The sequence below is a fragment of the Girardinichthys multiradiatus genome, chromosome Y (assembly GCF_021462225.1).
Source record: "Girardinichthys multiradiatus isolate DD_20200921_A chromosome Y, DD_fGirMul_XY1, whole genome shotgun sequence".
Classification (NCBI taxonomy): Eukaryota; Metazoa; Chordata; class Actinopteri; order Cyprinodontiformes; family Goodeidae; genus Girardinichthys; species Girardinichthys multiradiatus.
The window spans coordinates 41519666-41535120 of NC_061818.1; the positions used below are offsets into that span (position 1 = coordinate 41519666).

The 15455-nt window shown below is 40.5% G+C and overlaps 1 protein-coding gene and 2 long non-coding RNA genes across 3 annotated transcripts; 2 read left to right on the forward strand and 1 right to left on the reverse strand.

The window, feature by feature from the left end:
• Positions 1–695: 695 nt before the first annotated feature.
• On the reverse strand, positions 696–5474 carry LOC124864692. Its single transcript, XR_007037344.1, has 3 exons — positions 5414–5474; positions 2685–2755; positions 696–1194 (listed from the first exon to the last, which is right to left on the reverse strand). It is a non-coding gene; the product is annotated as an uncharacterized LOC124864692 (long non-coding RNA).
• Positions 3748–4906, forward strand: LOC124864691. The gene is made up of 2 exons (XR_007037343.1): positions 3748–4159; positions 4347–4906. It is a non-coding gene; the product is annotated as an uncharacterized LOC124864691 (long non-coding RNA).
• A 7397-nt stretch (positions 5475–12871) lies between the features above and the next one.
• On the forward strand, positions 12872–14603 carry LOC124863875 (eukaryotic translation initiation factor 1b). Its single transcript, XM_047358411.1, has 4 exons — positions 12872–13063; positions 13567–13730; positions 13965–14066; positions 14154–14603. Exons 1-4 carry the CDS (start codon positions 13033–13035, stop codon positions 14196–14198), a joined length of 342 nt encoding a protein of 113 aa, XP_047214367.1. The 5' UTR covers positions 12872–13032; the 3' UTR covers positions 14199–14603.
• The last annotated feature ends 852 nt before the right edge of the window (positions 14604–15455 follow it).

A 15455-nucleotide genomic window follows, 5' to 3' on the forward strand; every position in this document is an offset into this window, starting at 1 on the left:
AAACATTTTCCAGTTCCACTCAAATATCCATTTGTGCCGGTATGTTAAAATTAACACCAGAAGACCAGAGGGAACCACATAGCCTATAAGAAAAAAGCAGATCTGATGAGCTTGTGGTGGTAACACCATTGTTAAGTCAAAAGGTCAGGAATTCACCTTAACAACTATAGTACCATGGAAAAGTAGCCAATGATGACAATTAAAAAATAGAATAATATTAGCTCTTTCTGGTCTTCTTAAGTATTAGTGCTGCTGAGTTTTACATTAGTTGTAGAGGGGCTGTATTGGTAGATGGAAGACCACAAAGCAAAACACTGCAGTAATATATTCTGTATCTTATAAAAGCTGTAATAAATTATCTCTATTGGACCAAGAGACAAACTGTGAAATTCTGGATATGTTCTTAAGATGATGACATTTTTAAAATGATAATAAGTGTCAGCTAGACCTAAATATAATGCCCTTATTTATTGACTGGTCTGTAGTGTTTTAAATGGGACTTATGCAAAGAAAGGCACGCAATGTTCCTCAGTGGACACCGAAATATACATATACCTGTGGGATTCTGTTTGTCCATTATTTGGATCCCCCATCCAAATCCTGGCAGGGTCAATCTGATATTTTTTGTATCCCCCTGTAACTTTATTGTATAAAGAGATAACAGATCCAAAATTTCAGGAGTAGTTAGTCATAATAAGAAGGGTTTCTGAACTTTATTCAGTGTTTGTTTGATCCTATTTGGGATCTGTTTTATATGATCCATTCATGGGGTCTATCTATCAATAAAACATACATGAACAAGCAGACAGCTGAGATGGACTCAGGAAGGTGGATGTTTGCTTTCAGCAGAGAGACAAGCGACAATCTAACAACACAAAGCAAATACTATTTTTGGGAGACATCTGGAAATGACCACAGAGAAACAGATGTGATTATCCTCATGCAAACGTTCTCTGTTCAAACAATAGGTGTGACATTTTCAGATTTAACCACTAACTGAACGATTATGGAACGACATTCTTCTTTTACTTCGTTAACAAAAGTAAAACATCTTTATTTCCACGTCTAGTTGGTTGGAAATGAGGTGGAGTTGACGCATTCTGTTGGGGGTTACTACCTTGGCACGACTCCTGCTCAGCAGGGCATCAACCACAGTGTCAGCGTGGCAGGCTGAAATGACATCAAGGCTGTATCCTATATGGGGTCAAAGTAACAAAAATTAACTTGAAATGAACTGAAGGTGTGAAATACTGAACATGGTAAAAGTGAATGTTGTAAAAACCAACAGGTGATTAATTTTGCCTCTGTGAAAATTAGAATCCGTGAATTTGGAGGTCATTAAAATGATAACAGGGTTAATATTAATGTTATAAATTTTAAGGTTATCAAATTTAACATTGCCTGTTTTCATTTGCCTTTGATTTTAGCGCCTCCATTTTTACTGCTTCAGTTTTATCATTCATCGCGTTCACAGTGTAATTTTTGTTACTTTCGGTAGATCAGAATACGGCAGCAGCCACGGCACGACAGTGGAGTTTTTCAATTCTAATTTTCATAGAAGCGAAATTAATCACGTTGGTTTTTACGGCACTCAATTTCACCATGTTTAGTATTTCACACCTTTAATTAATTTTAAGTTCATTTTTGTTACTTTGACCCCTCATAGTATCCAACAGCAAATAGCTAACATGAAGGAGGAAGTCGCCCACTTCTTACCCTGCACCCAGCAGGTTTAGAACCCCCCGCTGTGCAGATATCAGGCTCCTACTTATCACAGAGCCTACATCCACAACTGATCCCCTTGTTTTCCACCAGGACCGGATCTCAAACTGAAAGAGGGTGATCTCCGGCTCTTTACCTTACTGGTCAAACTGCTTCTTAGCGGTGTTATAACGGGTCAACAGCATGGAAGATCACAGATATTAAGCCTAGTGTTCTAGTTCTCAGGATCTGTTTTGGTCTCACGAACACATTTGTCTCAAATCTTGGTTTTGTCATGAAATGGACAATGTCTTTACTCAGTCTTGTCTTGTCTCAGACGTCCTGGACCAAAGGCAGCAGCAGCATCATTTGTTTTATGGCAGCTGGATGTAAACCTCTAAAGAACGTATTTTTACTTAGGCTCCTCAGCCTTAACCTGTTGGTTCAACGTACTCTGCCAGCCACTCATGCAAAGTTAGTTAACTTTTAGACAGATGATTGAGCTCTTCAGAAGGGTCTGGCTTTAATGTTTATCTGTCTGTGAGATTTATTGGACTAGCAGCATGTCATGGAGGGTCTGCTTACACTCTGCAAAACATCTGCATCTTGTCTGCGTACCCCAGTTCTGTGAATGTTCTTCTAATTATTTTTCTGACGGCCAAGAACCAGGTGGATTTCACAGAGAAAGGCTCTTTCACTGAGGAGTCTGACCTGGCTTTGCAGCTAAATTGGATCCTACATATATTTATTATAATAACATTAATTACTCTCACAGTTTGACTGAGCCCTGTAAATATTAGCTCGGCCCAGTGTGTGATTTTGGATCAATTATTATAAATCCTCTTCAGTTTTTAGGAATTATTAACAAAAACATTTGACTTTAAATGTTATTTAAGATCATGTAGAAAGAGAAAAAAACAACAACAGGTACATGTAAAATAAAGTAAGATTCCAGCTTTTATCATTTTTATAGTTCAGCAAACCTCACGGTGCGCGGTGGATCTTCTCTGCTTGCATAAACACAACAGGAGCTGGGAGCATGATGATCAATGCACTGCAGGTAGAAAGAAAGCAGCTACAGTCAAAAATGTAATTCATACCCCTGGTAGATCTAGATGTAAAGTTATTTCCAGTCAACAAAGAAGATTACTGTGCAAAGGATAGGCTATCAAATCTAAAAAAAATCTTCGTTATGGACAATATAAAAATAGATTTCATGTGGCAAAGGGAAACTACATTCTTCTCAAAAATCAGTGGAAAGGCCTTTATTGGTGTTACAGACATCGTGTGCTTATTATATTTGCAAATATTTCTTCAAATCACATACAGTATTTCAGTTAAAGCATTACATAACATCTAAATCTACCAGGAGTATGAATAATTTCGGACTTAACATTCTATTTGAATACTTATTGTGTAGAAACAGTAGGTTTTATTTTACTATAGTAAAACTGCCCCCTCCTAGTCAGAAAGAGGTTGGGGGCTCGTTGTTGCAGTGAAATTTCAGACACTGTTAGAAAAATGCATATTTAGCAAATCTGGACTTGATTCGGTTTTTGTAACTTTCTGTTTTATTTTTCATTAAACATTTCCCACACAGATAATCTCAGTGAGACATGTGGACTCTAGACAGACCTGTTCTAGATATAAAGATGGTATTCTGTGTAAAAGTTGATCAGACACTGAATAGAGTGAAGTAACCTAGCATTTTGTTTCTGATTTTTTTAATTGACACGCATTAGAAAATAAATCTAGTAATGACTTTCTCTCTCTCTGTTTTTGTTTGATGAAGAGCTGAACTCAGTTGTTTTTCACCACACAAGCATACAAAATCTCTCCAGCTGCATAGATATGAGGGGATTCATTTGAACTTCACCTTAAGTCTTCACATATAAAGAATATAAAGTTTAAAGCAGGGTCCTTGTTTCAAATTGCTATTGGTCAGCATAACACATTCAGCCTGGTACACTACATGTACACCTTATATAGACACATAAACATAGACACACGGAAATGTTTTGGCACTACTGGAACCCCGTAGATGTGTCACTAATGACACATTTCATTTCATTGAACTGAATTGAATTTTTTTAATAAACGTCGGGGATTCTAACGGCATTTGGGGCTTAATGCAGGTTTTTTTTTATAGATGTGTGTTTGAAATGTAATCCTCAGTAAAATCCAATCTGCATAAAACGTCCGGGGTTCAGCCCTGAACGCCAGTGTCAGACGAAACCTTTCATCCAGTCCAATTGAGTAATATGTGCTAAGTTTTCATATTCCCATCTGCCCTTGAATGCAACTGCGCTTGCGTGTGTGCGTGACGTAGCTTCGAGCGGATCTGCGCTAGAGGCACACGGTAGACGTTAGGCCCTGCAGCTGGTTTGTTTTCTCCAGATGAACGTCCGAATGATTCTGCACAAAGAGTCGGATCCTAAAACAGTTCTTTGGAACGCCGGTATGTTCATTTATTAAACAGCGTACATGTAAGAATGATTAAAGCAAGTAAGTAATAAAACCCTCCCAGTTTACCAGACTGACCAGATGCTGAAGTTTGTTCAAGATTGGAAGTAGTGTGTTCTGTGGCAGGTTTGCTCCAGATTCCAGGATAAATCACTGATTTAGTTTGCTGCTTAACCCTGCAGACAGACCTGGTGTCAACACGCTGCAGCCATGGGCTCGTCTGTCAAACTGAGCCAAGACCTGAAAATGAAGCTTGTTGATGCATACAGAGATGGAAAGGGCTACAAGAAGATTTCAAAGTGTTTTGGATTTTCGATTTCCACCATTCGGAACGTGATCAGAAAATGGAAGTCAACAGGATCTGCGGAAGTCAAGGCAAGATCTGGAAGGCCAAGAAAAATATCAAAGCAAACTGCGCATCTGATGGGCAGAAAGGCAACAGAGAACCCCCACCTGACAGTAAAGGAGCTGCAGATAGGGCTGGCAGATGCAGGAGTGGTGGTGCATGCGTCCACCGTGCAGCGTTGTTTGAACAAACAGGGTCTCCACAGAAGAATCCGGAAGAAGGCTCAGAAAGACGCTGAACCAGAGCGGAGTACACATGAAGCTCGAACAGACAAACTGGAATAATCTGTAGTTATTTAGTTTAACTTGTTGACAACAGGAGAGAAGAAATATGATTGTCCTTATCTATTTAAACTGTCTTTGACTGCAGGTGCAATAAAAGAAGCCAAAGCATGAACGACCGAACAGTTACGTTTTGTAGCATCCAACATATAAGAAGACCAGCTGTTCTGAACATTGCTGGTTACATGTTTTGTGTCGTTTATCTGCATGTTGGATTCATTCAGTTCCCAGTTCTTCCTTTAACACTAGGACTCCCAGGGCCGTGAGTTTGACGGCGAGCCTTCTGGATGCGAGGCGGTGATGACGTCATCGCGTTACATTGGTCAGAATGCTAAATGTTTTCTTGCACGCTATAAAATGATGGTTTTGACAAGAATTAATAATAGTATTTGATCAAAACCTATTATGTTTTATTATTATTTATAAATAGTACTAAAAAATAATACAGAGTAGTGGGTACATTTTAAAAAAAGCTTTACTAATCTGACCAAAAGCTGGACATCTCCATGTTACGCTTCCTTTCACTCTGCGGACATAAACTAGTGCTAAAAATGTCTTCAGCTCCTCCACACTCATGTCCCAGGAGGAATCATCTCGTAAAACTCTGCGGGTCTCAACCAACCTGCAGCCCTGAACGTGGATGAGCATTTCGGCGTCCACCAAGCAGAGGAACACGGTCTGGGCATCTTGGATCTGGCGCTCTGTCAACGTGTTCTGGTTCTGAAGCCTCCCTCTACTTTCTTCCTCTCCTACCACTGTCCACACAGTCCCATCCTTTCCTATCTCCTCCTCCTTCCCAGGTCTGCGCTCGTCTTGCGATGAAAACGCTGTAAAGCGCAGAATAGATTGTTGTTACTGGGCTACTATATCTATGACCTAACTTATTGTTTCTTTTTCCATTATTAGTATCTTGTTTTTTAGTTTCTCTCCTGCCAGTGAGCTGGTTTGCTGGGTTTATAGCTGGGCACTGGGCACCAGGCTCGTCTCCTTGTCTCTGAACCTGCGCTGATTGTGGCACTGTTTCTATAGTTTACAGATTATTAGTTTACTAATCTATAAACTATAGCCTAAAATGATAAAATCGTTACATAGGCTAGTCTTTTACTACCTTGAAATAATGCGCCACAACCTCCTGCTAACGGGACGACTCGTGATTATTTAGCCGGGGGAGGTTCACTCTCTGACCCGCTGTCACTGGAACTGAATGCTGACCAAGAACCGTCAGAATCCCTCTCGACCCCAGAAACACAATCATGTAATTTTTGAAGCATTTCCAAGGCCTCTTGAGCAGAAAATATCCTTCTAGAAGCCATTTGTAGGACGCCAACAATCTCCTTCTCAGACTGTTCTAGAGTGGCAGTTGCTAGGCAACGCTTGCTCGTATACTCAGCCGCGGGAAAAAAATATTAATGTAAATAATAGGGCCGTTAAAATAGCGGCTGTGGTAGTTAGAGGTAGAAATACTTACATCTTTTATTTACTTTGTTATTTTCTAAAAATAGAGACATAGGAACACACAAGGATGCCAGGAAGATAAGAGTTTTAATAAACCAGAGATATGGCATGTCAAACTTTCAAAACCGTCAAATTGACGGCTCTGGGAGTTCTAGTTATATGCAGGATGCCTCTGAAACAACTGCCAAACTAGCAGCTTCAGTGCCACACGAACCATGATAGAATAAAGTAAGCTTTATTCAACTCTTTTTGTTAACTACTAATAAATCTTGTTTCTGATTCTGTTGTTCATATTGATTTCTCATAAGGCAATGAACCAACACGCTGACAGTGAAAGGGTCTGAATAGAAATGCACACATTGTACAGATTTACATTTTTCTAAATGACTTTCCTCTTCTTAATTGTGCACTATTTATTTTTTTTTGGTCTGGCACATAAAATCCCAGTAAAACGCACTGAAGTTTCAGGTACGAATGAGACAAAACATGAAAAAGTTCAGCTGCTATGAATACTTCACATGAGTGGACGTTTTCTGCATATACTTAATCCCAATTGTTCTCTCAAGATAAACGAGTTTTTTGAATTGAATTGAATTGAGTCAATTTTCTCATTAACTGAAGATAAGACCGTTTTCTCGTGATAATGGGATGATTTATCACGAGATGATTGGCGTGTGTGTTAAACCTGATTCCATCCTTTAAAGGCATGCCACCACAGCAGAGAAGACTTATAGGTGCAAGTCATGGCATGTATGTGTAATTCTGTGAATATTTCTGAATAAGTGATAGGTAAACCATGATGAGACAGGTCGTACGTGTGAAAATTTGCTTTGTGCTGAGTGTGTTTTCATGAGCAGAATAGCTAAACAACAGCTCCTCATTCCACGTTTGAATCATAGGCTATTTTATCATTGTCTACACGAAATGGATTTAGTTTTTCTCTCCTGTGTTGTGCAGTAGGCAGTCACTCCTAACAAATGGATAAATCCTAAAAAATGAACAGACTGTCTGTCTGTCATACATGTATACATATACATACACACATACATACATACACAAATAAATACATATTTACGAGAATAAAACTTTCTTGGAGTATATTTACCAGTTGGTTAATACTGACATCTCATGGCTGTCTTTATTTTTTAGGTAGATCAAGATATTGTGAGGCTCCTTGGTGAAGAGGAACTCTGTTTATATTCCTTGATCCGGTGACCGCATTTTTGCCAAATACTGTAGGAATTCGTCCCCAGCTGAAGCAGAGGAAAAAAAGGTTGATAAACCACCTGAGAGAGAAAATTAAACTCCCGTCTAGCTTCACTCGTAGGAACCTGCCATAGCCAGTGAAGACCTGGACTTGGAAATAAGAATGCTGAGAGACAGACAAAAAGTTTTTAACTTGGCTGGTTGAACTACCATGCTATGTGTACAAGCAAGTAAGAAGGCCTACTGGAGGTAGAACAACAGAGATTGTTAGGGTTTTTAATATTTTTATATTATTTATCACTTGTGTCTGCTCTAAGTGCTTTCTTCCCCCACATGCCATAGACAAAGAGATAAGAGAGAAGGGTGAGTTATGCTATTATCAGCAACATTTAGGGACTGGCACCAATCCTCACTCCTTTCTCTCTGCTTAAAATCAAGACACATGAACCCTAACCTTTCACACACACACCCTGAATGTTTGTTGAACTATGTGTGAACCAGCATGTTATAAATAAAGAGAGAGGGGTGCTAATGCTTTGTAGATTTGCACTGCAAAGTGTGAGCTACCCTTGCTGCAAGTACATCTGACTCTGTGTCGTTCCTTACCTCTGAGTTGACTAAATAATACCTAACAGAGATGATTGTAAAGAAAAATGACTTAGTATTCAACGTTCTTGAGAAGGGTAAAAAACAATTTTCCCCAATGGGAGCTCAAAAAAGGCAAACTAGAAGACTTTGAGTTCATGCTTTGTCTCATGGGTTCTGAGGAGCCCCTTGAGGGCAATGTAACAATTGGAAGTTTGAATGAGCCAACGAACCATAAGCTCCTCAGGATTTACCTTTGAACAAAGACAAAAGACTGTAGTGATTCTGATCCAAACAATGTTACAGATGAGCCACGTTTGCCTCACAGATCCAGCCACGCAGAGCCATCCTCATCCAGCTCATTAGTGTGTGCATCCTGTCCCATGAAAGAACCTTGCAGCAATTCACAAAATGCATCAACACCCCAAACTACTTCCTCTCAGGCATCAGTCCTGCCACAGTCAGTGCAACTGTTGATCAGTGATGATGATGATGATGAAATTATTTTTATTAGATCAGATCCAAACTTACCTTTTGATGACCTTGCAGACACACTGGTGTACTCACCCTACAAGCCAGTCATGATCAGCCAGCAACTCTGGTGACCACTGAAGGTTCAGATTCACATCAGCCTACAGTGGCAGCATTGATAGCTGAATATGAAGATGATATTGATCCCAGGGCGGATTTTGGACAGGTATCCTCCACCCAAGCAGCATGGGATTTCTTTGAAAATCCATAAAATATTGCTGAAAAGCAAACTATTTTGATCCGGCAAGTACACTGGGTTATGGTTATGGTTGAAGCATTTACTGACAAGAACATACTAGTGCTAATTTGTTCAGAGGTGTGCTCAAGTATGGCGATGTTAAGGCTGGAGTGGGAAGTGGAATAATCAGAGATATTCTCAATGATTTTTGGAATTTCTTTTATGCAACAAAGAAATGTTGTTACAACCTACGAGCATCACAGATTTCAAGAAAGAGAGCGGGCTGCTGTTGCTCACCTCTTGGCTTTCGGATGGCACAGATTTAAATACCTTCCTGTCCAGCTAGCCCCTCCATTTCTAACAGAGGCTCTGTCACTCAGCACTTCAGGAAACAATCTAATGGAGGCTTCCTTTAACTTCATTAGCCCCACTGAGACCGATTTCCTAAATGAAGCTCTTGACAACTTCACAATGGCTGATGAAGAAGGACCTCTGAGCATATTCAGCTGTCACAACTGCACTTTGCTCCCAACTGAAGGGAATCTGCCAAAACTAGTGGAAGAAATTGTTTACAAAGAGATGGTGCAAGAACCAGCTATCAACATCAAGTGTTGGCAGCCAATTCTTAGATCTGTTGGAGAATCAATGAGTTGTGATGGACTGAACAAGATTTTGTATGATCTGAAACCCAGAGCAAGAAATATCACCAAGTGTATCCAGTTCCCTGGATTTATGTCAGATGCCGAAACACTCACTTCCAATCAACTCCTGAGATTTATAGCAGAAAGAGATGAGAAGGAGCTTGGCCTTTTCCTCAGATACTGTACAGGGTCTAAAATTGTTAAGGTCACATTTTCAGACATGTCTGAGTTTACAAGACGCCCTGTGGTGCACACCTGTAGTTGCTTTTTGGAATTGCCAGCAACTATGCAAAATTCAAATCAGAATTTTGCTCAGTATTAAAGAGTGGAGTGTGGGTAATGGACATGTCCTAGATGCGTAGTTTGGTTAAACCTCAGTGGAAAAAAAGATTCCAGTGTTATTCTGTTATGTTCAAATCAGCCAATAGATGATACTGTGTAGTGCTGGAGACATTCACCATAGAGAGAGAAAAAACACTTGTTTTATTTCTGGGTGTATTCACACCAGGAAGGTTCTTTGGTCCGCTTGTTTGGTCCGGACCAAAAGCGAACTTTATTTTTTTCATTTGGTGCGGTTTGTTTTCACATTGTACTTTTTACAAGTGAACTATTACTTGTAAACAAAGCCACGCAGGTGACGATCATTGTTCCCATTGGACAGAAATGACGGGGGCGGGACAGAACACAGACCTGGATATTTAGGAAAACATCTGTAGACGTGCTGCGTTCAGCTCCTCTGTTCTGCATATTTATGCCGTTATTACAGCTGCAATATTATTGTGAGGTTGAAGAGCAGCTCATTCAACACAGACTTTGAGACGTTTCATTTATAATGTTGGAAACCCGTCGGAGAATGCGTGCTGAACGCTGCCGTTCTCTACGTGCCTTGTCCCACAACAAGCCAGGAGCGTTGCTAAGCAACACACAGGTATGATTACCTTACAACACACACCTTTGCTACCGGCTACGGTGGCTTTTTATGTCCAAAGAGACATACGCTTTTTGTAGTTGGTTCAGATCGGGGCTGGTTAGGGCTGGGCGATAAATCGATTTTATCGATTAATTCGAATTTGCAATTAATTAAGATTTAATTTTTGGGAAATCGGAATTTTTTTCTGTCGCGCCAGTGAACTCCTCGGGCCTCTGTAGCTGAGTGACGTCAGTAGACCTGTCTCTCGCAGAAATGCCGAAAATGGCATCTAGCAAGGAAGACCTTGTTCCCAAAAAAGGCACGACTTCATCAATTATATGGAACTGGTTCGGTTTCGCGACCACGGACTTGGAGCAACACATAGCACGTTGTAAAATCTGTTTAAAGCCTGTTGCTACTAAAGATGGAAGCACTACGAATTTATTTCAACACTTGAAACAGAAGCACTCAGTGGAGTGGGAGAAATGCTGTTCTCTACGAAAAGCTCAGGACAGCAACAGACCAGAAAAGAGACAACAGACCTGCCAAGAGACAACCCATCTTAGGGGAATCATTTTCATACAGTGTTCCCTACGAAAAGACTGGGCCCCGATGGAAAGCGATCACGGAGGCTGTCGCGTTGTTTATTGCCAAAGATACTGTGCCTATTTATACAGTGGAAAAGTCTGGCTTCATTCACCTGCTGAAAACTTTAGACGCAAGGTATGTACTACTGTTAGGTATTATTTAGTCAACTCAGAGGTAAGAACGATACACAGTCAGTTTTACTTGTGACAAGGGTAGCCCACTTTGCAGTGCAACTACAAAGTTTTTGACACCCTATCTTTTTATTTATATGCACAGTTCAACAGACAGTTCAGACAGGGTGTGTGTGTGTGTGTGTGTGTGTGTGTGTGGCTGGTAGGAGGCTGGTTCTCTTGGGAAATAGATAACGGTGATTTCACACACAGGAGGGAGGACTGCACTCAGAGACAAGCTGCATACCAAAGAGCAGACTGCAGGTGCATTACAGCACAAAGTTTTTACATGAGTGATAACAAGTCCTCGCACCCATCCAACAACTACCTAGCTGGAAATATTTTGCTGAAGTTGCCTTGCCCCACCTGTACAACTGCACACGTGAAAGGATTACAACAGAGCTGGCGGCTGTAAGTTTTTACTCTGCCACAACAGACTTGTGGTCCAGTCGGACAATGGAGCCATATATGAGTTTGACTGCGCATTTTGTCGACAATGACTGGGCTCTATGAAGTGTCTGCCTGCAAACAGCTTACTTTCCCGATGATCACAAACGTCAGGTCATTGCCGAGGGGTTAAAAGACACTCTGAACTCCTGGAACCTTTCCGAAGACCGACTCATCTGTATGACAACAGACAGCGGCACCAACATTATTAAAGCTCTGAAAGACATCGGGTGGCCAAACCTCCAGTGCTTTGGACATAAACTACATAATACCATACGTAAGAATTGAATCTATATATATTTAGTAAATCTTATTTTGTATTTTATATACATGTCATACATAGCGTCTTTTTTGTCATTTGACCTGCATTCATGGCCATTTTCCCACAGAAAATACACAGCACACTTAATGCATAAGCAATTAATGTATTTTCATCAAATAATACATATTTATACAAAATGTATGTATATATGGTATGTACATGTACCATGTGAGTATGTGTGTGTCTGTGTCCCTACATCTGTAAAATAATATCAGAGAAAAAAGTAAAAATTGACCAGTAAGTTAATTGTAGCTTATTATAACAGTAAACCTGATGCACAAGGGCTGATAAGAAAGCTATCTCTACAAGACAGATATGCATTTTCAGTCTGTTAGATCTTGAGAGAAGTAAACTCTGATCCGTGGATCAATGCCAGGTTCTCCACGATCCAACATTTTCAGCTTGAGTCCATTCTTGGCAAGGTTTTAAAAACACTGAGAAACTAATTATGAGCTTTCAAGAAAAAAGCTATACAAATCCATTATCTTGAGAGAACAATTAATGTTTTAGAGGACCGTTTTTTTGAAAACGGCCTTTTTTATCTTTAAATAACGAGAAAATTAATTTATCTAGAGAAAACCATCAGAAAAAAAAACAACTACTCTTCTACGCTCCAGGATATATACACAATTTAATTTAAAAATACTTTATTTATATGCACATATGAATACCTCATATATACATCTCACACATACCCTCAGTCATCTGTTTGACAATGATGTTTCTAACTTAAAATACTCAACATTATAATATTGCATTCTTGTAAGCATAAATATTCCATCTAGATTTATTTCTTGTAAAAACTTTAAACATGTCAAATGTCTTTAGGTGTAGTTATAGTAATAAATACTTCATGTTTTTAGTCATTACTTCATGTTTTAGGTTTGTTTTTGTCTTTTTCCTGTTGCGATGATCACTTCATGTTCACACAAAATGACGTCACCTTTCCGGTAAGGTTGAGAGACGTAGGGGCGGGGATTCGTATCCGCACGTCAGTTACGCATTTACGTCAGTTTCGGGGCGGGCCTATAAAGCCTTGTTTTCGCAGTTGTTCTCTCCATTTTGTGAGAGCTGGTGAGACAGAGCCGACCGGGCGTCCCAGCAAGTAGAATCCCCTCAAACACAAAGACAAGTGCAAGAAGTGAAAGTTCGCCGACCAACCGCTCGCTAACCAAGTTATTATCCGAAAGGAAAGCAAATCTTATCGTATGTCCGCTATCCAGAACCTCCAAACTTTTGGTGAGTGGTTTTCGGTCGACGCAGAAGGTGGGGGAAGGGCGGGAGAACAGTTCGAAGATATTGGTGTTTTTCAGCCCGTTTTTTTATTTTATTTCAGTGTCTATTAAGTTTGTAAATGGTTTGATGTTCAAGCGTAGCTAATTGTAAGTGTGTTATTAATGATTTTCAGTTTTTACCCGACTTGAGGGCCGTAGGCCAGTATCCGCCATTACTGGGCCTAAGCGGTGCTAACGGCTGTTGGCGTCTCTAAAGGAGAGGCCCAGTACTGCTTCAGGTTTACTGTTGAGGGGTCAGTAGTTAAATATATCCGGGGGGGGGGGGGTTATTTATATATTTAGCTTCTGTTTCTGGGTCGTTCGTGTGAAATCTGACCCCCAACCATCACATTTAAAACACAAGCAACTGAAGAGCTGACTGGTCAGTTAATCAGGAACATGGAAAAGGCTCAATCTGGGGTTTGGTTATAAATTAAAGGCATGGTTCTGATTCTGTTGTTCTTTCAGACCCCTTTGCTGATGCAACTAAGGGTGATGACCGCCTCCCAGCCGGGACAGAGGACTACATCCACATAAGAATCCAACAGCGGAACGGCAGGAAGACCCTCACTACTGTCCAGGGTATCTCGGCCGACTATGACAAGAAGAAGCTAGTCAAGGCCTTCAAGAAGGTAACCTGACAGCAGATTTCAAAGCTTCCAGTTTTTCTGCTCTGTAGCCAAGGGCCATTCCATTAACAAAAATGTTCTCCTTCTGTAACCTGAATGTCAGCTAAACAACCTCCTGAAATCCATGTTGGTCACTAGCACAGTTTAAAAGTCAAACGATTTGGTTCAAAATGATAAATGGTAGGTAAGTAAAACAGCAGAATATTTTCTAACCTTCTTTTGCTTGTTTTTTAACAGAAGTTCGCCTGCAATGGGACAGTGATTGAGCACCCGGAGTATGGTGAAGTAATCCAACTTCAGGGAGATCAGCGCAAGAATATCTGCCAGTTTTTGATTGAGGTAACATCTGAATTTACTTGAGGGCCTTGGATTGTGATATCATTAGCGCCAGATTTTAAAAGACTTATTTTTTTTTCCCTCTTGCAGATTGATCTGGCCAAAGAGGAGCAGCTCAAAGTCCACGGCTTCTAGTAGCTGTCAGCAGCCCTCTCCCCTTCTCTCCTGGAAGGCCATCAAGCACCCCCTTTCCCAACCCCCTTCTCTATGTGCTGCTGTTGCTCTTCTGCCCCGTCTCCCTCTTTTGCAACCCCGACAGCTCCTTTTAGCCAATGTGCAAATTACCTCTGAAAAACATGGGACTCTGTAACTCCACTATACCCCTACGACACCAGGGGACAGCCTCGCTCTCACAAAGACACACCACTGCAGCTCCACACATCAGGGATGAGTGGTGATGACCCTCCCTCACACACTTCCTCCTTCCATGTCCCTTTGGCTTTTTATTTTTAGGTCTGGTGCCACAAGAAGGAGGCGCCATTTCATGTAACGTTTTTGTTTTGTACTTTAAAGGTGTTTCAATAAATCGATGAGTCTCCATTTATTGCAGTGGAGTGTTGTCCTGGGGAGTCGGGTGGTGGCTGGGTGTGTGCAGGAGGGTCAGACCTGTTTACTTTGGTTTAAAGCTGCAGAGAGGCGAGGGTCTGAACTGGAGCTCTGTGGTGAATCTGTAACAGCTGGGATGGAGCCACACTGGGTATCTGGTTTCATCTCACAACAGTTCATTCTAATGTGCTTATGGATGCTTTTAATGTCCTAAAAAGCAATAATTTATGCAGAAGTATTGAAGCAAAAATCCAAACCATGGTGACCAGAGGTGGATAGGTTTCTTTCTTTTTTTGCCTTTGTTTCAATAAAGTTGAGCCCTAACATGTAGGAGTGGTTTTTACTCTTTGGAGAGAGAGGTTACACCTCATGTTAAAACCAACTGAAGGATTTTATCCCATAAAGATTACATAAAGGGTGACCTTGGGTTTACTGCTGTTTGGCCTGCAACGAGGAAAAACTAAAGTCAGTTTATGGATATGAAACATGAGGCTAAAAGACGATCTGGATGATTTAATGTGAGGAGAAAACATTTCCTCCAAACTGCAGCCTTTAGTCATTTAAAGCACTATTTTCATAAAACTGAATTACAGAAAAATTAGAATATTGAAATGTTTATTTCAGGAACTGGGTAAAATAATTATGGGAAAAATGGTTCTAGGTCAGTTTTGATCCTGGGAGTAGAAATGTTTAATGGATGCTATAGGTGAGAAAGCTGGTCGGGGCTGAATAACGTAAAGTTGTGCAGGGTGGTTGATCAGAGAATGAGTCTTGAACAGGAGAACGAACAGTTTAATAGTAATAAAGAAAAACTCATTTTGACGTGAGTTAAGATTTTTAGCTGAT